Source organism: Centroberyx gerrardi, unplaced genomic scaffold (genome assembly GCF_048128805.1).
Source record: "Centroberyx gerrardi isolate f3 unplaced genomic scaffold, fCenGer3.hap1.cur.20231027 Scaffold_536, whole genome shotgun sequence".
Classification (NCBI taxonomy): Eukaryota; Metazoa; Chordata; class Actinopteri; order Beryciformes; family Berycidae; genus Centroberyx; species Centroberyx gerrardi.
This window is the reverse complement of record NW_027605357.1, coordinates 323-22,642: the sequence shown is the minus strand read 5'-3', so window position 1 is coordinate 22,642 and position 22,320 is coordinate 323. Positions and strand designations below refer to the sequence as shown.

At 45.5% G+C, this 22,320-nt stretch overlaps 2 protein-coding genes and 2 non-coding genes across 4 annotated transcripts; all 4 read left to right on the top strand.

Annotated features, from left to right (window-relative positions):
• The first annotated feature begins 1,863 nt into the window (after window positions 1-1,863).
• Window positions 1,864-11,336, top strand: LOC139914801 (proteasome subunit alpha type-3). Its single transcript, XM_071903211.2, has 11 exons — window positions 1,864-1,973; window positions 2,880-2,962; window positions 3,163-3,286; window positions 4,564-4,665; window positions 4,793-4,866; window positions 6,877-6,949; window positions 7,085-7,150; window positions 8,110-8,156; window positions 8,724-8,791; window positions 10,589-10,653; window positions 11,101-11,336. Exons 1-11 carry the CDS (start codon window positions 1,953-1,955, stop codon window positions 11,143-11,145), a joined length of 768 nt encoding a protein of 255 aa, XP_071759312.1. The 5' UTR covers window positions 1,864-1,952; the 3' UTR covers window positions 11,146-11,336.
• Window positions 10,051-10,130, top strand: LOC139914808 (small nucleolar RNA SNORD53/SNORD92). The gene has a single exon (XR_011784792.2). It is a non-coding gene; the product is annotated as a small nucleolar RNA SNORD53/SNORD92 (small nucleolar RNA).
• A 2,414-nt stretch (window positions 11,337-13,750) lies between the features above and the next one.
• On the top strand, window positions 13,751-21,874 carry LOC144538447 (AT-rich interactive domain-containing protein 4A-like; the record flags this gene model as incomplete). Its single annotated transcript, XM_078282492.1, has 6 exons — window positions 13,751-13,780; window positions 14,794-14,840; window positions 15,196-15,306; window positions 18,728-18,793; window positions 18,945-19,035; window positions 21,795-21,874. Coding segments are annotated over exons 2-6 (354 nt in total), but the record flags the coding sequence as incomplete, so codon positions are not given.
• Window positions 21,558-21,636, top strand: LOC139914810 (small nucleolar RNA SNORD53/SNORD92). Its single transcript, XR_011784794.1, has one exon. It is a non-coding gene; the product is annotated as a small nucleolar RNA SNORD53/SNORD92 (small nucleolar RNA).
• Window positions 21,875-22,320: the final 446 nt, after the last annotated feature.

Sequence of the window (22,320 nt, the reverse complement as noted above, 5' to 3'; positions counted from 1 at the left end):
TTTGTATTAGTTATTAATGAACCGCTAATCATCATCATCATCTTCATCATCATCTTCATCATCTCACTGATACTAAGCTGTTTCCTTTCTTTCTTTTTGAATCGTTTCTTACAGTCTGTTGTCTGCAGACAGTCTGCTTCAGTATGTTTGCCTTAATGTAGATTTGCTCCTGTCAATTATTGTAAAGAAAAACCACAAATGAATACATGAATTTGTTTTTTTTTTCCCCATTTTTTTTAAAGTGCACTGTATATGAATGTTTTTTCACTCTTATGTGACCAAAGCTTCCATTAATCAAGATGGAGACACGCTGAAACAAACAGTAATGAGAATAAAAAAAAAGATGATTATGAAATTCACATTTTGTCGTCAGATCGGCTCGTCGTCTCTCCGGTCGGTCGGTTTCCGGCTGTTTCTGGCCGCCTGTCTGTACCGCTCATACTGACACTCAATAAACCAATGGACACTTTCTTAAACCCTCCCTGTGTGAAGCTGTGTGAAGCTGTGTGGACATGTGTGACTGATGATGCTGCTGCTGCTGATGAGGGTTTATTTAACTCTAGGGCCGCAACTAACCATTACTTTCATTATCGTTTTATTAATTTATTAATCATTTAGTCTATAAAATGTCTAAAAGAATGCCAAAAGTCCATCACAGTTTCCAGAGTCCAAAGTGATTCTTCAGGTTTCTTCCTCAGTCTGAGCAGCAGCCAAAAAAACCACAAAGGATTCATTTAATAATGAGATGAAACAGAGAAAAGCAGCAAATCTGTGAAGCTGCAACCAGAAAATATTTGGAATTTTTACCGATAAATGACTAAAACGATGAATCAATTATCAAAATTATAATAGATTAGGAGTTAATTTGTTCAATTCTGTTGGCTTCACAAGGAAAAACTACTGGAGTATTTTACTGATCCTGGATCTACTTAGAGATCATACATAGAGAAACTTGCTACACGAATATCAGCGTTATTATGTATGGTTCATTAAATAGATAAAAACACAAATATCAGCATTATTATGTATGGTTCATTAAATAGATAAAAACACAAATATCAGCATTATTATGTATGGTTCATTAAATAGATAAAAACACAAATATCAGCATTATTATGTATGGTTCATTAAATAGATAAAAACATGCATCTCCCGCGAGTAGATGTGACGTCACTGCAGCTTCCCTCCACAGCAGCGGGCGGCAGCAGAGAGCCGCTGGACACAGGCGGCTTCTTCGTTGGTATGAGGTGTGTCAAGCAACCGGGATATAACAGGAAGTTAGGTGATTCTTCAGAATAAAAGAATAAAAGTTGTCATTGATAGACGTATTGAGTAACGCATTGAGTTTTACAGAACAACAAAAAATTTTGTGAAATATTCACTCGAATCGTCCGATAATATCTGGAGTTAAACTAAAGCTGTAAAATAGATGTTAAACAGATTATATTGCATTATGAAAATGATATTGTAATGATACTGGGTAGTTAAGGCTTCTTTCTTCAGCCTTTAGGAACGATTTGTTCTACAGCTATTGGTTAACAAAGACTTTTTAACATCGGAGACCTGCCCCAGTGTTTTTTAATACACAGCATGTTTAGTAGTTGAGTCTTTCTTTGTGTATTTCTGCTGCTTGATATATTTGGCATCTTGCATATGCCAATATGGCTAAACATATGTGCTGTAAAGAAGGACATTTTGGGGAAGAATATTCTGATATGTTAAGATTCTTCTTCAAATATATTCTTTCTTTTACTTTGGTTCTTCGTCTTACTCACAAAACAACAAAACAGAATAAAAAGCTGTTCTAACACGTGGGCGTTAGTGAAGCTTTTATTTTGAAAGTTGTAACCGGAAAGCTGATATATCAACTCCTAACTTGACGGCGGTGTGAGTGTGATGCGGCGGTGAACCAGCGGATTGATCTGATCAGAGGATTTATAGTTTCTGTTAAAATGAGTTCTATCGGCACCGGGGTGAGCGGGTTTTATCTTTTATCTGTTTGTTACTGATCCGTCTGACTGGAGGAATAACGAGCAGTTCTGCTGTGAACTGTAACATTCATAACAACTTGCCTGCTGTTAGCTAGCATGCTAGCCTGCTGAGTCACAGTGAGGCCAGGCTAGCTAGCCGAGCTAAGCTAGGTAGCTAAAAGGAAATTGAAAGTAGAATGCACAGAGCTTTTAGTTCAGCTCGTGCGTTAAAACTAACAGCAACATGAAGCAGAAGCACTACGTTATGTAATTCCGAAGTCTACGTTAGCTCGGTAACGTTAGGTAGAGGTAGATCATGGTAAATATAATGCTTTGTACAAATCAATGACACACTGTCTGTGCTGAGCAGGAACAGGATCACTAGCCCCGATACGTGCCCGTCTGTCTTGTATTCACGCCAAACTCCATTCAAAATTCTGTCAGTTTTACATTTTCGTTCGTATCGGCAGACGTACGCTCCTTGTAGAACATGACTGAAGACTGTTTAGGAACATTTAGGGTCTTTTGGTAAATTCGGCACACACCTGGTCCTCCAAGCAGCATTTATTTCAACACAATTCTAACTTGTACAATGTTGTACAACAGATCTACAGTTGATCAACATTACACTCCCCAGATTTTTAAATGGAGTTTGGAGCGATGCCGTGTCCAGAGAGATGGGAAGGCTGTGGAGCTCCAATGTTCCATCAACCTGTCCTGTCAAAGGTCCATCAACTGGTGTAACTGACTCTCTCTCTCTCTCTCTCTCTCTCTCTCTCTCTCTCTCTCTCTCTCTCTCTCTCTCTCTCTCTCTCTCTCTCTCTCTCTCCCTCTCTCCCTCCCTCTCCCCTCCTCCCTCTCCCTCCCTCTCCCCCCCTCCCTCTCCCTCTCTCTCCCCCCCTCCCTCAGTATGACTTGTCGGCCTCCACCTTCTCTCCAGACGGCAGAGTGTTTCAGGTGGAATACGCCATGAAGGCCGTGGAGAACAGCAGGTCAGATTCTCCATGTTCAATTTTTCTGTTTGGCCTGGCTGCCTCTTGTTCAGTAGTTAACTAGTAGATAACAAGTAGGTAACAGTAGATAATCAGTAGTTGACCAGTATTTAATTTGTAGATAACCAGTAGAGGGGTCTAACTGTGACTCTGTGACTCTGTGTGTGTGTGTGTGTGTGTGTGTGTGTGTGTGTGTGCAGCACGGCCATAGCGATCCGCTGTAAGGACGGCGTTGTGTTCGGAGTGGAGAAGCTGGTTCTGTCCAAACTGTACGAGGAAGGCTCCAACAAACGCATCTTCAACATCGACAGACACGTCGGCATGGTAACACACACACACACACACACACACACACACACACACATACATACATACAGACAGAGATTCCTTGCTTTGTAGTTTGATGGCATCAAAATCTCACTCCAGCCAGGTACCCAAAGTTGGCAACCCTGGTCTAATAACTGTTTAACGACAAAGCGCAGCTCCCGAATGGAGTTTGAGGTTTTTTTTGTTTGTTGTTTTTTGTTTTTTTTTCCTGCGACTAACTGACCAATGAAAACTTGGTTGACTAAGACTCTTCTCATCTAACGGTTTGGTCGAGTATTAGGGGGCAGGCCTAGTAGCTTCAGCTGTCTGGACAGACCGCTGCTTACTGTCTCTATCAGAGTGGAACCAGTCTGTCACTGCGTCCACTGGTTCACCAGTGAGAGAGAGACTGGTTCCAGTGAGAGAGAGAGACTGGTTCCAGTGAGAGAGAGACTGGTTCCAGTGACAGAGACTGGTTCCAGTGACAGAGAGACTGGTTCCAGTGACAGAGACTGGTTCCAGATCAGGACTCAGACTGGAGCTGCAGCGATTCACTTTAAAACACAGCAGAGCAGCAGAACTGCTGCGTCTTTGCCTGCACCCTGCAGTGTGACCTGTCTGTCTCTCTGCACCCTGCAGTGTGACCTGTCTGTCTCTCTGCACCCTGCAGTGTGACCTGTCTGTCTCTCTCTCTCCAGGCTGCAGTGTGACCTGTCTGTCTCTCTGCACCCTGCAGTGTGACCTGTGGGCTGCAGTGTGACCTGTCTGTCTCTCTGCAGGCTGCAGTGTGACCTGTCTGTCTCTCTGCAGGCTGCAGTGTGACCTGTCTGTCTCTCTCCAGGCTGCAGTGTGACCTGTCTGTCTCTCTGCAGGCTGCAGTGTGACCTGTCTGTCTCTCTGCAGGCTGCAGTGTGACCTGTCTGTCTCTCTCTCTCCAGGCTGCAGTGTGACCTGTCTGTCTCTCTGCAGGCTGCAGTGTGACCTGTCTGTCTCTCTCCAGGCTGCAGTGTGACCTGTCTGTCTCTCTCCAGGCTGCAGTGTGACCTGTCTGTCTCTCTGCAGGCTGCAGTGTGACCTGTCTGTCTCTCTGCAGGCTGCAGTGTGACCTGTCTGTCTCTCTCTCTCCAGGCTGCAGTGTGACCTGTCTCTCTCTCTCCAGGCTGCAGTGTGACCTGTCTCTCTCCAGGCTGCAGTGTGACCTGTCTCTCTCTCTCCAGGCTGCAGTGTGACCTGTCTCTCTCTCTCCAGGCTGCAGTGTGACCTGTCTGTCTCTCTCTCTCTGTCTCTCTCTCCAGGCGGTTGCTGGCCTGCTGGCTGACGCTCGCTCGCTCTCTGAAGTCGCCAGAGAAGAAGCTTCAAACTTCAGATCAAACTACGGACACGACATCCCACTGAAGGTACACACACACACACACACACACACACACACACACACACACACTGTACACTCTCTGTACACACACACACACACACACCCAGTCTGTTACAGTGTGTTGGATCAGTGTTCTCTGTGTGTCCTGACAGCATCTCTCAGACAGAGTGGCCATGTACGTTCACGCCTACACACTGTACAGCGCAGTGCGGCCGTTCGGCTGCAGGTGAGTCAGTCCACTCTTCATCACTCTAACTGTATTAGAACAGTTCTCTTCCATAACACCACAGAACCACCTTCAACAGAGACGACCTGCTTATCTCATGATACAGTTCAATAAACCATCTGAGGTTCAGGATCAATACAACCAGGATACCATGTGATCAGTAAAAGTTCAGTCTGACTGTGCAGAATTCTGTTTATTTCTGAGACTCAAATCTTTCTAGCGATGTCATTGGCTGCTAGAATGTAAACAACAATTTAAAAATGTCATTACAAAGTGACAATAATATAATTTGGATGGAGAGCTTGTGAAGCTGTGATGGTCAAGAGTCTCATTAGTGATTACTACAGCAGAATAACATGGAGCTGATATCACCATTCATGTTCCTGACAGCAGAATAACATGGAGCTGATATCACCATTCATGTTCCTGACAGCAGAATAACATGGAGCTGATATCACCATTCATGTTCCTGACAGCAGAATAACATGGAGCTGATATCACCATTCATGTTCCTGACAGCAGAATAACATGGAGCTGATATCACCATTCATGTTCCTGACAGCAGAATAACATGGAGCTGATATCACCATTCATGTTCCTGACAGCAGAATAACATGGAGCTGATATCACCATTCATGTTCCTGACACAGCATACGGACTGACATGTTCTGTATTGAGATGTATTGAATTTCAAGATATCGTCCCATCGCTAATTTTCACTAAACATCGGTCAGTATCAGTAAAATAAAAGTGTCTCATTTAGTCAGTAAGGACTTGAGTTCCAAACACGACAGCAGCTGGTTTCACTGAGCAGACTGGAGGAACTGGTTAGTGAAACCAGCCGGTGTGGTTTTGGACTCGGTGTGGTTTTGGACTCGGTGTGGTTTTGGACTCGGTGTGGTTTTGGACTCGGTGTGGTTTTGGACTCTGGGCAGTTTCTTCACTGCAGAGCTTCTGTCTGGTCTGGGTGAAGCTCTCATTCCTAACACTCCAAAAATCTCCAAAAACAGCCAAAGATATCGACGCTCGCTGTAATGCAGCGGTGGAAAAAGTTCTCCGATCCTTTACTGAAGTAAAGGTATCAACACCATAATGGGGAAAAAACTTCATTAAAAAGTAAAAGTTCTGCATTCGAAGGTTTCCTTCAGTGAAAGTCTAGAAGTATTATCAGTAAAATGTTCTGAAGTATGAAAAGTAAAAGTCGTCATTCTGTCAGAGAGTTAAATTATTGAAGCATGAACCTGTCAGAAGTATTTTAATGTTGTCGTCTAACTGCTGCAGATACTGTTGGAGTTTAAACTCTAACAATGCAACATGTTTTATGAGCTCATCGTATGTTTTGATGTAAAACCTTATTCTGCAAAGTAACTAGAGACTCAGCAGATAAATGTAGAGGAGAAGAAGAAAGTCTGAAGAATGGAAAACTCAGTCCAGTTCCTCCAGTTCTGAGGTTCTGGATCTTTACTGAGTTACTTTCCTCCTCTGCTGTAATGAGACTGAACATTTAATTCACTTTTCACTGCTTCACCCAGAGGTGCAGGTAGACAGGCAGCTGCTGCCGGCCGGCTCCACAGTAATGTCTGTCTGTCTCTCTGCCTGTCTCTCTCTCTCTCTCTCTGCCTGTCTCTCTCTCTCTCTCTCTGCCTGTCTGTCTGTCTCTCTCTCTCTCTGCCTGTCTCTCTCTCTGTCTGTCTGTCTCTCTCTCTGTCTGTCTGTCTCTCTCTCTCTCTCTGTCTGTCTTTCTCTCTGTCTGTCTGTCTCTCTGCCTGTCTCTCTCTCTCTCTGTCTGTCTGTCTCTCTGCCTGTCTCTCTCTCTCTCTCTGTCTGTCTGTCTCTCTGCCTGTCTCTCTCTCTGTCTGTCTCTCTCTCTCTCTCTCTCTCTCTCTGCCTGTCTCTCTCTCTCTGTCTGTCTCTCTCTCTCTCTCTCTCTCTGTTTGCCTGTCTCTCTGTCTGTCTCTCTCTCTCTGTCTGTCTCTCTCTCTCTCTGCCTGTCTCTCTCTCTGTCCGTAGCTTCATCCTGGGCTCCTATGATAAAGACGACGGTCCTCAGCTCTACATGGTCGATCCCTCTGGCATTTCATACGTGAGTTCACCTGACTGTTCACCTGGCTCATCAGAAACATCAGCTACACACACACACACTGTATCAGTCTGCATACAGACTCTACACACATCAGTGTGTTATCAGTATGAGGCCTAACAGAGACTCTGTGTTCAGGGTTACTGGGGCTGTGCCATCGGAAAGGCAAAACAGGCCGCCAAGACAGAGATCGAAAAACTGCAGGTGAGGAACCATTTTATTAAATCTGTCTATAGTCTGAGTGTAGAGGGATCTGTCTATAGTCTGAGTGTAGAGGGACCTGTCTGTAGTCTGAGTGTAGAGGGACCTGTCTATAGTCTGAGTGTAGAGGGATCTGTCTATAGTCTGAGTGTAGAGGGATCTGTCTATAGTCTGAGTGTAGAGGGACCTGTCTATAGTCTGAGTGTAGAGGGACCTGTCTGTAGTCTGAGTGTAGAGGGACCTGTCTATAGTCTGAGTGTAGAGGGACCTGTCTGTAGTCTGAGTGTAGAGGGATCTGTCTATAGTCTGAGTGTAGAGGGACCTGTCTGTAGTCTGAGTGTAGAGGGATCTGTCTATAGTCTGAGTGTAGAGGGACCTGTCTATAGTCTGAGTGTAGAGGGATCTGTCTATAGTCTGAGTGTAGAGGGACCTGTCTATAGTGTGAATGTAGAGGGATCTGTCTGAGTGTAGAGGGATCTGGCTATAGTGTGAATGTAGAGGGATCTGTCTATAGTCTGAGTGTAGAGGGATCTGTCTATAGTCTGAGTGTAGAGGGATCTGTCTGAGTGTAGAGGGATCTGGCTATAGTCTGAGTGTAGAGGGATCTGTCTATAGCGTGAATGTAGAGGGACCTGTCTATAGCCTGAATGTAGAGGGCTCTGTCTATAGTCTGAGTGTAGAGGGATCTGTCTATAGTCTGAATGTAGAGGGATCTGTCTATAGTCTGAGTGTAGAGGGATCTGTCTATAGTCTGAATGTAGAGGGATCTGTCTATAGTCTGAATGTAGAGGGATCTGTCTATAGTCTGAGTGTAGAGGGATCTGTCTATAGTGTGAATGTAGAGGGATCTGTCTATAGTCTGAATGTAGAGGGATCTGTCTATAGTGTGAATCTGGTTTGAGTTCTCTTCTTGGTGTAAAGATGTTTGACTGTGAATTTGTCTTTGCGTTGTCTCCCCTCAGATGAAGGACATGACGTGCAGAGAGCTGGTGAAGGAAGTGGCCAAAATGTAAGAGTCTGCATGGTGTCAGCATCCAAAAAACTTTATTTAAAGTTCAGACATAAACACACATCACATAAACATACAGGCAATATCCAGGTGTGAAAGACACTGAGGACGGAGCTCAGAGACTCATCGGCCTCATTAACAGTTTCAAAGCGAAGCGTCTCCAGTCCACATAGGAAGGAACTTATTAATGGAAATAAAGTTTTGCATATGGATCAAACCAGGAAGCAGAACAAACAGATCAGACAGGAACAGGAAGTGTCAGGACGCTGCAGACGAAGAGTTTATATTGATGTGAGCATCAGCAGAGGAGGAGAGCGGTCCCAGTGTGGAGACTGGAGACAGTTTACTGTCAGGTGTAAATATGATCCAGGATCAGATCTGCAGTCTGGATACAGGATGTTACTGCAGGAGGAGAGGAGGCCTTGGTGTCTTCTGGGTAATGTTTCCTGTTGTACCTGAACAGATAGTCAGTCACACACACACACACACACACACACACACACACACACTGAAAGCTTCCTGTGAACTTGCTGCAGCTGCTGATGAAGCGTCTCCTCTGTCTTCCAGAATCTACATCGTTCATGACGAGGTGAAGGACAAGGCGTTCGAGCTGGAGCTCAGCTGGGTGGGAGAAAGTAAGAACTGAACGTCCCGTCCTGTCCTGTCCCGTCCTGTCCTGTCCTGTCCTGTCCTGTCCTGTCCTGTCCTGTCCCGTCCTGTCCTGTCCCGTCCTGTCCTGTCCTGTCCTGTCCTGTGCAGGATTTTCCCCTTTGAAATATCAACTCATCCAAAAATGATCCTCCTCAGTCGTTCCTCCTGGTCCGTTGGTAGTGTGTGACAGTCGCTGTGTTTCCATTCAGATTTTGCGCAAATTCTAAGCGAACGTTTGAAAAGTTGACAACCTTAAAATGTGAATCTGGTGCGTTTCCATTAACGGCTTTTAACCGAATAAGTAGGTTTGTGTGTGTGTGTGTGTGTGTGGTGAGACGAGATCACAATGAGCTTTCCAAGAGAAGTAATAATAATTCTGTCATGTAATCTGCTGGCGGCTGTACAGTATATTTCTGTCTTTCTCGCGGCGCTGACTAAATATTATGGGCGGTATCGTAGGTGAAATGCCGGTCTGGAAAAGAGACACACAAAACAGTTGTGGGAGTCACCGTGTGAAGGCTTTTACAGACTGAGAGCCTCTGAAACACGTTAGGATCCAGAACAATATCTGATCTGCTGCAGGATCTCCGGGCCGGTCTTTGGCAGAACAGGGTTACGGTAACTCTGCGTAATTATTAATTTGCAAAACACGTTTCCAACACCGTTTTTTTGAATAACCTCTTTATCGACAGACAAACAAATCCACCTCAAGCAAAACTTTTTTGCGATATTTAGGGAGTTTTTTCAAAATTTGGTGTTTCCATTCAGCTTATTCCCATTTGAAACTTCAATTTTCGCATTAAAATGGCTTGATGGAAATGTGACTATAGTGTGTCTGCAGAGAGCCTGCTGCCTTCTGTCTGGATTTTCTAATTTCTGAATGTTCGGGTGTTTCAGGGCGTCAACTTTTTGGCAGCAGGTGAGTCCTGCAACCAAAACCAAAACCACTGCTGAGTCCTTTTCTATCTAAAAGCCTTGCTGGAGCTCTAATCAGAGGAACTGGAGTTCTGTCAGAGTGTGTGTGTGTGTGTGTGTGTGTGTGTGTGTGTGTGTGTGTGTGTGTGTGTGTTAGCGTAGCTTTGTTGTAGTAGAAAAGCTGATATAGCAAAGCAGGCCATGACAGTGCAGCAGTTGGCGTTTGATCTCCCATGATGCTGTGCGGACCTGCTGCACCAACCACAACTCCTGCTTTGGGGATCAGTTTTGGGGATTTTTTTTTTTTCAAATGAAAACCCTCTGAGGGGCGGAGTGATGACGCTCAGAAAGGTTTCGCTCACTGGACTGAAGTCTTGTGATGTCACTTCCTCTTGGCTGTCTGACCGATCCCCCGAGGTCGTCACAGAGCAGCAGTCACAGTGGGTGCGCTTGTTCTTCACACCGGGGCGCTCCAGCTTGATGTAGGCGGAGTTCGCCGCAGCCGGCGGGTGTCGGTTGTGTATTTTACAACAACGATCCTTATTCCAGCAGCTGTGTGTTTAAACACACAACATGTTGCACAAGGACAGAAAAGCGTTAGAAGCTAAATTACATCTTGCAGGAGAAACCTCAGCCTGCCGGTGTTTTGTCTTTCTAACTCCGTTCAGTATCTCAGCCAATAGCAGAGCGCTGGTGACATCATCGCCAGGTTGTAGCGGGCCGTCCGGCGTACGCCGCGGCGTCGCCCGTTTAAATTGCTGACTCCGCCTACCCGGGCCAGTTTCGGCGTATGCAGAAAACTCACTTCCTGTTCAGCTGGTTGCCACGGTGACGCATCTGACTCACTTCCTGTCCTCTCTCCTCAGTAACAAACGGACGACACGAACTCGTACCCAAAGACGTCAGGGAGGAGGCCGAGAAGTACGCCAAGGTGAGCTGTCATCCAATCAGCACACACCTGAGCTGTCAGCCAATCAGCACACACCTGAGCTGTCAGCCAGTCAGCACACACCTGAGCTGTCAGCCAATCAGCACACACCTGAGCTGTCAGCCAATCAGCACACACCTGAGCTGTCAGCCAATCAGCACACACCTGAGTCTACCTGAACTCACCTGGCAGACGGCCTTAACGTTCCGGTCTTCCAGCTGTTAAATGGTTAAAAAAACAGAAAGCTGTGAGCTGAGAAAATAAAACCCAGAAATATCAAACCACCAACTGTTATTAACACACTACTAATGTTACTGACAGTAGTACTGTTAACATATTACTGTGATCAACACATACTAGTACTCTGGTTATTAACACATACTATTACATGTACTACTACTGTTAACACAGCAGTACTCTAATTCCTCTAATGCTCTCTCTCTTTCACAGGATTCTTTGGAAGAGGAGGATGACTCTGATGAAGACAACATGTAAAATCAGCGCTGCAGACCCCCCCACCCCACACACACACACACACACACACTCTGTCATCCTACCAACTCTCCTGACAGCTCGGACCCAGATTGATTATTTTGTATGTTTTATAGTTCCTGGACCATTCATGTCTGTTTTGCTTTTGGTTTGATGAATTTCAGCTTTGAAAATAAAAAAAAGTTGACGAAAAAGTTGTTTCCATAGTAACGCTGTCTTTTACCTTTTTGTTTGCTGCTAAAGACACAACTGACTTCAGAGGGAGGACAACAGACTGACTGTTACAGTACAGACTGACTGTTACAGTACAGACTGACGACACAGGACAACAGACTGACTGTGTTACAGTACAGACTGACGACAGAACAACAGACTGACGACAGGACAACAGACTGACGACAGAACAACAGACTGACGACAGGACAACAGACTGACGGTGTTACAGTACAGACTGACGACACAGGACAACAGACTGACGGTGTTACAGTACAGACTGACGACACAGGACAACAGACTGACGCAACACAGGACAACAGACTGACGGTGTTACAGTACAGACTGACAACACAGGACAACAGACTGACTGTTACAGTACAGACTGACGACACAGGACAACAGACTGACAACACAGGACAACAGACTGACGCAACACAGGACAACAGACTGACTGTTACAGTACAGACTGACGACACAGGACAACAGACTGACTGTTACAGTACAGACTGACGACACAGGACAACAGACTGACAACACAGGACAACAGACTGACTGTTACAGTACAGACTGACGACACGGGACAACAGACTGTGTTACAGTAAAGACTGACAACACAGGACAACAGACTGACTGTTACAGTACAGACTGACGACACGGGACAACAGACTGACTGTTACAGTACAGACTGACGACACGGGACAACAGACTGACTGTGTTACAGTAAAGACTGACAACACAGGACAACAGACTGACTGTTACAGTACAGACTGACGACACAGGACAACAGACTGACGGTGTTGCAGTACAGACTGATACAACACAGGACAACAGACTGACGGCGTTGCAGTACAGACTGACACAACACAGGACAACAGACTGACTGTTACAGTACAGACTGACGACACAGGACAACAGACTGACTGTTACAGTACAGACTGACGGTGTTACAGTACAGACTGACATGTTCGGTGTGCAGGAACTGGCTGTACTACAGAAACGCAGTAGATAAGAGTTTATTTCCACATTTAAATGATGAAAAAGACGTGATTTAAAAACATTGTGCAGCTGACCAGACTGAGCTGAGGACACACACACACACACACACACACACACACACACACACACACACACACACACACACACCTGTTTCAGTGACTAGGTTCAAAGGTCACTCTCGGGCTGCCCCCCTCCTCAGCTGTCAGGATTGTCCTTGAGCTGGACCTTGGTCAGTGTGAAGTTGTTCTGTAGATCTGTTATTGTTAGAAATGAAAACTGTTCATATTACTAGAGAGAAAATCCCATGTATGGTTTTACCTTCACTCTCTTCCGGTTACGTAACAGCGCGGCCGGGCCCGCCCACTCCGACTCTTTACAAACGGCGCCACACTGCTCGACAGTGTTCAGACCAAACCCCATTCAGATTTCACCTCTTTATTTATCGTTTTACCGTCAGTCCTCCCGCACGGCCGGCTGGCCCTGCGGCGGGCTGGCTGTTTCTGGGTGACTGCGCTGTTAAACCAGAGCAAAGCGGCTTGTTGTGCAGCCTGGCTCCCACAATCCCGATACGTGACTTCTCTGTTGTACGGAAGAGAACGTGATGCCAAACTCCATTTAAAAATCGCCGGTTTTGTCTTTCCTTGCTTATCAACGAAGTTACATATGTGACAGACCATGATTTAAGACCTTTTACGTGTTTGTATGAGCCACTTTTCACTTCGGCATACATCCAGTACACCGTACAGCACCCATCTCAATAAAATATCAACCTATAGCACTTACCGGCACCAAAATACGCAGCGGAGCGCGCTAGCAAGCGGTGTGAACCAATCGTAATAGTTTAGGTTTTGTTTAAATAAAGTGCTGCTTTGTGGATTATCCTATGCCGTAATTACTAGAAAACCCAATGATTCGTTAAAGCTCTTAAATTATGTTCTACTACGTATTTACCTCTGCCGATTATCAGGGTAACATTAATCTGACAGATTTTTGAATGGGGTTTGGCGTGACGTTCTCCATGTTAGCTCACGGAACGTATCGGGGCTAGGCTTCGTGGAGTCTCGGTACGGACAAGGAAGCCCGCTCAGCCAATAGCGACGCGCCCTTTCTTGGAACAATATGTGCGAGGCCAATCGCGTTTCCAAGTCGCGGCTTTTCTCTTGAACTCGCCTCCGATTGGACGAGCGCGCAGCAGATGCCGTCATTTCCCTCAAGGCGCCGCGTTCGTATCGGCCAACAGCAGCGCCAGAAGTGGTATGTCCTATTGAAATCGAGGGATCGTTCGGCCAATCACATTTCCCTGTTTCGACCACCGCTGTCACCGCAGCCAATCGGGTGTCGGGAAACAGAGCTCGGGCTCAACAGCTTGTTGTTCGTGTATTGCTTTGCAACCCGAGCGAGAGGGGAAGCAGTCGCATCGTTGTATGTAAGTATAAAAATGTTCACATTCTTTCCTAAACGAAACGTAAACTTTTAACAATTCAAACTCGCGGTGCCGCAGGGACAGAAAGACCGTAAGATGTCGGAGGAGAAACGGTCAGATTCCCAGTTTCTTGCTGTTAAAACGACGAAACGAGCTGGTTGAATTGAATGGCAGTAGCAAGTCGGCTTGTTTTTGCAGTGAAGAAATGTAAGGTTATGCGCCTTTTGTGGAACAGCGATATTAAATAAATAAATCCTGTACAGATACTTTTTGTTTAATCGAAGGCCATTGATTCTCATTATCCTTAACAGAAACTTAGTTTATTGATGTAACAGGAACTAACGTTGACGTTAGTTAGCCAGCTCCGATGTTATCAGACGGTTTAAATCGCCATATGATCCACAAACTAGCTAGCAAGGTTAGTTGACTCGCTAGTTAGCCAACTAGCTAAATTTAGCTCGGGACTTGAGAGTAATCCCCCGTCGTTTCTTCGCTCTCCGTTAGAAATCAGTCGTTGTTTCTACTTTGGTAAGGTTAGGACACGTTTTCCTACACATTTTCCCAGCAGCTGTCCGGTGGTTTTCATTAGCTAGCAGTTTGGAGGCTAGCGCTAGCCGAGCTGCTGTCTGACATGGCGAGCTGTGATGGCGACGTGACTCAGTCAGGCTGGAGCGAAGCGGGAAGAACACACCGCTCCGTGTTGTTGTCCCGATCCACGGCCATGTCAGCCTGCTCTCAACCCCGCGACATTTACTGCTCAACCCGCTGAAACTCACGGCTAGATCCCCGTTTCGACGAAGTAAACGCCGTTACAGCGAGCTATCTGCCACATATTTAGTGGATGTGGAGGGAGGGGGCTGCATCGAGCTGGGAAAGAATGCGTGAGCTAGAAGTAAGAGGCTAGTTGTTAGCTAGCTAGCATTATTTAACAATCATTCGACAGTTTTCCACTCTGTCCCTCTGTCCTTCAGTCCGGTCACCGGCTATCATAATTCCTGTCCTGTTGTGTGTTTCAGAAATCAATCTTTCGAGCTGGACTCCCTCAAATAGCCTGAAGATGAAGGTAAGTGTCTGACTTGGTGAAGCCAGTTACCGGCGACGCCTCTCTGGAATAAACTGGGAACATTATTTTCATAGTTTTGGCTAAGCTTCAGCCCAGTTTGCTACGTCACATCATGTAGCCCGGGGTCTGTTTACTGAACCCGGCCAACATGGCTCCAACATGGCAGCTCAGTTTAATCCACAGGAAAGTCAGTGAATTGTTGTCCTGGTGTTACTGCAGGCTTCAGTCAGGAGTGATGAACAGCTACATGCAGCTAACTGCAGCCTTCATGCATGGTTGTCTTCCTCTGATGTCGGTTGCGACTGTGTCATGATGCTAACTGTGTGTGTGTGTGTGTGTGTGTGTGTGTGTGCAGGCAGTGGACGAGCCTGCCTACCTGACTGTGGGGACGGATGTCAGTGCCAAGTACAGAGGAGCCTTCTGCGAGGCCAAGATCAAGACTGTTAAACGCATGGTGAAGGTGAAGGTAAGACACCCCCCCGCCCCCCCTCAGTTTGGACCAGTACAAACCATCAAGAGTTATAACATTAGTTTGAGGTCAGTGGATAAAACTCATTGTAATAATCCATTAATCTCCATTAGAGGAATCTGCCTTCCTTTCTGCCTTCACTGTCGATCCTGACCTGCTGTCTGTGGCTCCGACTGTCAGATTTGAACGTTGGAGAAACTCTCTGAAACACTAACATTTGAGCCCGGACTTGGCCTGATATTCAAAGCCAGTATCTAACACACAGCAGAACAGAAGCACCATATAGATCAGTGTAAAACCTGCAGAACAGCATGGAGGCAAAGGAGAGCTGGTTGTTGTTGTGGTGAGACAGATAGACAGGCAGACAGACAGCTGCAGGTCTGATGTGTCTCAACTGGATTTACTGCAGGTGGAGCTGGAAGTTTCTTCTTCAGGCAGCGCTCGCTCTGATCCGTCTGTCTGTCTCTTGTCAGACAGACGGATGACGCTCCGTCTGTCAGATTTCCATCAGTTTTGACGGACAGAAAGTTCAACCAGCCGAACTTTTTCTGGACGGACGGATTCGTCAGCGTCCGTTCAGCCAATCAGATCGTTCCTACGTTTGTTCTGTAGAAACTAGCGGCGAACACAGAGACGACGGTCCGACCGGAACAAAGACAAAATAGAGAAAGCCTGGTGGAGCGTTGGGATTTCCAGCTCAGGTTCTGATTGAATTTAAACTGTAGAGTCTGTTTCTTCGTTATGAGCAAAGCTTCCTGTTCTTCTGCCTCGCCGCCATGTTGACGCTCAGAACAAACCAACACACACACATCTATCAGCAATAATTCAGTCATGATTTCTGATGGAGCAGTGTGACTGCCACCTGACTGTTTCTCACTTCTGTTTCTCTGTTCTGACCTGCAGCGACAGACTTGTGAACAGCTCTACCATGTGTTTTGCTGCTCTGCTATTGACTTTCACATCATTACATTGTTTTGGAAAGTTAAGTAGTGAGCTGACAGGCAGTAATCAGGCAGCACTAATGGAGAATAAACAGATAAAACTGAATAAAACTCCTTCAGATCTTCCTGGCGACGGATCAGCCGCTCTCCATCTTCGTTTCTTCCCGTCGTCTTTCAAATAAAAGTCGCAGAGAACTGGGAAGATTTGAACGGCTGGAATCAACTTCTTCTACATTTTGAACTGTTGAAACTAAATCACATCAGGAGGGAAACGAGGAAGAGCAGAAATCTGATTGGCTGTTGAGGGTTGATGACGACAAGCTTGTTGCCTGAGTTTCCCTGGTCGCTCAGCTGTGGAGGAGCGGAGCGGATTGCTGCTGACTTGATGAACTCCATTAATTTGTATTGAAATGTAAAGATGCTAAAGAGCGACTGCTGAGACGAACCAGAGAGAGAGACAGTCTGATGCCGAGTCTGACTGGAGAGGTACTGCTGTCTACTGGGAGACACTGAGAGATATTAGTCTGTTGGTGACGGTGTGTGTTGGATGTTAGTGTGTTGACGCGTATCAAGTTTAGGCTTGTTTTGGTGAACTGTGGTTCAGGAGGGGGCGGGGCTTGTTCTGTCCAGGCTGGATCAGAGAGAGTTTCAGTAGGCTGAGAGCTTTTCTACCCCCATTCAAACTACAGCACTGCTCTATACTGTACTGATCTATACTCTCTAAACTACATCACTCTAAACTACATCACTCTAAACTACATCACTCCTCTGTAGCTGTGAAGTATCAGACTACATCACTGTGGTAAAACTAATTTCCCAAATTCAGAAAACAGTCGCACACCCAAAACTCACCGAGGTGCAGACTGGCAGAAAATAAAACGCACTAAAGGAAAAGAGTCCGACTCTCTTCACCTCCAGACTGCGTTCAACTTTTCAAATCGCTGAAGAAGAAGAAGAAAGAGTTCCTGTCAAAATGTTGCTCCTTACAGAAAATAATTTCCCACAATTCTTTGTGTCCTCTTGCACCTCCTCCCCTCTATTACATCCTGCCTCTGAGCGATGTTCTGCCCCCCCTCTCTCTATCAGACAGAGGTCAAAGGTCAGCTTCAGTGAAATGGGACAGACTCCATTACATGTTATTGTTTTCTGAAGTGACTGTCAGTCTGTCTGGATGCATACTGACACATGGTGCAGTATAACAGTGTTGATCTAATCAATACTTTTACTGAACAGCATCTGATCAGGCTGATAGTTTGGTCAGATCTTTGTTAAGAGAAGTGGAACGTCTTCATTTAGAAAATCTTCTGATTCTTCACATCGCTCCTGCTGTAGACTTTAAATTTAGTGTGACTCTGTTTCAGCTCTGTGTCAGACCGGTGTGTGTGTGTGTGTGTGTGTGTCAGTGGAAGCGGTGTGTGTGTTTATCCGTCTGTCAGTAGCAGTGTGTCTAGGAGGAAAAGCGAGGATCGGCCTCTGATGTCCGGTCGGTCCCGGTTGTCTTCCTGCAGAGCGACCGGCCGTCTGCGACTTTTTTAATCAATTTAAAAATAACATTAAATAACATTTTGCTTTTGTAATGGAGCCATCAGCCAGAACAACAAAATAATGAATAAGAGACGTTGAACAATGCTCAGTCACACACACAGCACTACAGCTCGCACACACACACGCACACACACACACACACACACACACCGTGTCCAAGAGGCAGCGAGTGAAGCCCTCTCCTCACTTTTAACTTTCAGTCAGTAAAGTGTGGCGAGGCCGGTCTAGGTTACCTGAAAACGGTGTTTCCCCAAACCAAATGGAGAATGAGACGGCCCCTCCCCCTGCCTGATGTCATCGGAGACTTTTGATTGGTCGGTGTGACGATGTGTAGCGAGATGTCGGAGCGGCGTCTTCTGCCAGACTCTCTGCTTCTGGAGGTTTACAGCAGAACCGGAACCACCGGGTGAAGCAGACTCGGGCCGCGTTCACATCCGGGGACGGACTGCGTTGAAACCACCCGGGCTGCCGGTGCGTTCGGGTGCTGCCGGGAAGGTCCGACATCCGGGACTCCCATGTCGGCCGCTGAACGCCGCTGCTGTGTCAGAACAGAAACTCGGCAGCAGCTAAATGTTCTCAGAGTTTCCCACTTTGGATCATGATGGACTTTAACTCACCAGGTGCAGACTGACAGGTAGCAGTGTGTGTTTCCAGCTCTAAGTCTCTGTCTGGACACCAGGCTCAGCTGTAAGCCGTGTGTGTGTGTGTGTGTGTGTGTGTGTGTGTGTGTGAGAGCGAGCGAGCCTACCTGTTAACACCGCTGGATTACACCTGAACATTACTGAGGGTTTTATCGTTCACTTCGGTTCTTTCTCACCATTTACTTTGTTTTTCACCAATTCCATCCTGTCTCTCTCCCATTTCTCTCTCTCCCTGTCTCTCTCCCTGTCTCCCTACCTGTCTGTCTGTCTGTCTGTCTGTCTGTCTGCCAGGTGAATCTGAAAGGAGAGAGCACGTCGCAGGTTGTGCAGGACGACCAGGTCAAAGGGCCGCTGAGGGTAAGACAGGTTCTGTCTCAGATCAGGAGGAGTTTCTGTAGAAGGAACAAATATTCTGTGAGTCTTTAAACATGCAAGTGTTGATTGGATAAAACCTCAGTGACTGACTGAGTGTCTGTGTCTGTGTCTGTGTCTGTGTCCCTGGCTGCAGGTGGGCTCCACTGTGGAGGTAAAGACCAACGAGGGTTTGTCCAGCGAAGCCGTCATCAGCAAGCTGACGGACGCCAGCCTCTACACAGTGGGTGAGTCCAGAAGCTCCGCCCACAAACCTGACTGACAGCTCAGTGTGGAGCCAGAGCCACCGGCTGTTCAGTTCGTTCTAATATGGATTCATGTTTTTTTGGAAATCAAGTTCAATACTTTATTTCCATCTCAGGTTGCTTGATTGGGATTTTGGCAAAACCACAGACGTAAAACACTTAAACCAGTGGTTCTCAACGTGGGGTCCGGGGACCACCAGGGGTCCTTGAGGGGATTCCAGGGGGTCCCCAGCAAACTGATGAATTCTTAAACTTCACTATTATTTCACTTACAACAAGTTCATATATTTAGAGAATGTAGAAGAATGACTGTTCTGATCACAGTTTCTCTGTTATCTCTCTACCTGCAATACAGACAGTCATGGAGTTCTGGACAAAATCATATCTGACAATAAAAATATTCTCAGATTTGGGTCTGAGAGACAAGAATCTCATCAAATGGGGGTCTGTGGTTCTAATCTGGACTAAATTTGCATCCTTGATATGAAAAAGGTTGAGAATCACTGACTAAAAACACACAGAACATTAAGTAAGACACGAGATAGAAGCAAATAAGATCCCATAAAACACCACAGTGAAGTACCATAAACTGAAACAAATGCACCGCAGGGATAAAAACTATTAAAACGACCACTCTACCTGTCATCTGCTACCAGTCTGTTAACAGAAGGCAGGAGTTTAAAAAGCTGCTTTGCTTTCAGTTCTACATGACAGAGAAGTCCGGTCAGAGGGAACCACACTGTCTTAAGTTGTTGGTTAACTAAAATAATTTACCAGCCAAGAATCATTTTTCCTGGCCAACATAATGAATATATGTCGCCCTAGCTATTTCCAAAGCCATGTTGTGTGTAGAGTCGGGTTCTGTGAGTTAATTTAAAACTAATTTAAAAAGCGCAGCAGGATTCAGATTTGTCAGTTTGGGACCGAACAGCCGAGGCGTTCGCAGGTCGTCTCTAAACGTCGGCAGACAGAGTGGCGGTGACTCTGATGGTGCGTTCACTGACTCATGACAGGATGCAAAATCCACCAAACAGTCTGCTGTACAGAGCCACAGTCAACTAATAATGTCAAACTGTCACAGCTTCGTTTTTATTTTATTTGGCACATAATCATTCTTGTTAATTGAAATAATTCATGAAGTCAATAATAATAAAAGTAAATATAACTACCGTACTCCACCTTCCCTCTGCTCTGATTGGTTGGTGCTTCACCGCATCATCAGAGTGGAAAACAGCTGCTGCAGTTTAACTTGCAGTTTGCTTCCAGTGAAAATGAAAGACTTCCTGATGTTTTGTAGCCTGAATCCTGAACGCAGCGTTACGATTCACCCGCCAGAAAGACGTTTCCCCGGAGTTTGTCAGATGTTCGGACTCCGCTTCATACAGACTGAACCTCAGCGGGTCTCACTTCACTGCACTCACCTGCTGTCCGCCTGTAAACCAGCAGCCTCATTACAGAAAAAAATCCTAAAATCTCATCCGGTCTTATCTTAAGTTTCAAAGATAGGAAAAATCTTATTTTGCTGTTACAGAAGCAAATCCTCTCCTCCTGTCTGTGGTTCTGACCTCAGACCTGCTGCTTCACTTCAGTCAGGAAATCCAAAATCTCAATCGGCAATCGTTTGTTTCTGCCTGTAGCCATGGTTACACTGCTTCATCTTCAACAGCTCTGTTTCAACCAACATTAATATCATTATACAGGACATGGCAGTGGCTGCTAATATTGGTGATAAAAAGAGAAGGGACTTTAGTTTTACACTTTACTGTATCAGCTGAAGATTGAACTCAGTTATTACTGACATAATAACAACATAACAACCAGCGTAGATAATCAGATTATTGATTTATTTAGTAGTTTATTTGATAGGAACAGTGCAGTTCACATGATTACATATTACATACATATTTCACAGTTGAAATATAAAAGATGTTGCACATGGAGTTTGTAGCTGCTGCTAATTTCCAACTTTAGTCTCTATTTGGGCTTTAAATAGACGACCACTATCTAAAATGTCTTATACAAAGTACAAGCTAATACAAAGTACAGAAATGCCAAAAATACATACATTATACATCATCACAATTACACAACATCACACACAACAAACAAGAGATTCAGAAGTGCACGATCCAACCAGCTGGTTGTTTTACGCCATAATCTAGTTTTAAGATGACATATTATATAAGATTACATCTGACAGTATAAAGACCGGCTGCAGGTGAGGACAAGCCTGATTAGATTTCAGCCAGTTCTTGACTTTTGAGTTAAATATTTTAATATCTTTAATTAGTTTAATTTCAGTTGGTAGTTTATTACAGAGAAAGCAGTGGTACAGTGTGTTTCCCTCACTTCAGGCACTCCTGCTTACTCTCTAAAGCATCACTGAGCTTCTCTGGATCTAACCTGTTTAGTCGTCTGTAAACCGGTTTAAGAGAACAGGCTGCAGGTTTTTCTCTTTGTGTTTTAAGGAGAACTGTGGTCTGAGTGTGTAGCTTGTCACCAGGGAGGAGTGATGATGCTGAGAAAGGTTTCGCTGTCTGGACTGAAGTCCTGATGTCACCGCTCTCTTGGCTGTCTGACCAATCCCTGAGCTTTAAATATGAACAGTCAGTTTCTCCGCCGCTTCATCAGCTGCTGTGAACCAGAGTGTGTTAGTGACGAATAGCTGGAGGGTACAGCAGTGTTTAACCCTCTCTCTCTCTCTCTCTGTGTGTGTGTGTGTGTGTGTGTGTGTGTTCCAGTGTTTGACGACGGCGATGAGAAGACTCTGCGTCGCACGTCCCTGTGTCTGAAGGGAGAGAGACACTTTGCAGAGAGCGAGGTGAGACTCACAGCAAACATCTGAAATCCTCTCACCTTCAGCTCTCCGGGTGTTAGAATTCAATATTACGGTTCATCATCTTACAGTGGAATCACACTGTGACGATGATGTGCTGATGTCGGGAAATCATGACGCACAAATCTGCTGAATTGATGTCAACAAGCAAACTTTATGGCGGGGTTGGGGTTAAAATTCAGTTTCGCCCAACATGACCACTACAAGCAGACGGCTCCGTGTTTCACCAGGTGCTGCAGGGTTGTTTTCTATAGAGTTTCATTTTGATCTAACTCTAAATGTAGCTGTATTGACAGATTATCTATTCAGTGATATAGATGATAGATAGATTGATAGATTATTATATTATAGAGTTGGACAGTAAATCAGATAAATGTGATGACTGTCAGCAGCAGCAAGTTGGTTTGATTCTCTGATGTTGTTTTACATTA

What these genes read in the sequence shown, in the direction of transcription:
- LOC139914801 (XM_071903211.2), top strand. Translation starts at nt 1,953, where the DNA reads ATGAGTTCTATCGGCACCGGG. An exon ending in TGAGTTCTATCGGCACCGGG is followed by an intron (nt 1,974 to 2,879) that starts GTGAGCGGGTTT and finishes CCCCTCCCTCAG; the next exon opens with TATGACTTGTCGGCCTCCAC. An exon ending in CAGAGATCGAAAAACTGCAG is followed by an intron (nt 7,151 to 8,109) that starts GTGAGGAACCAT and finishes GTCTCCCCTCAG; the next exon opens with ATGAAGGACATGACGTGCAG.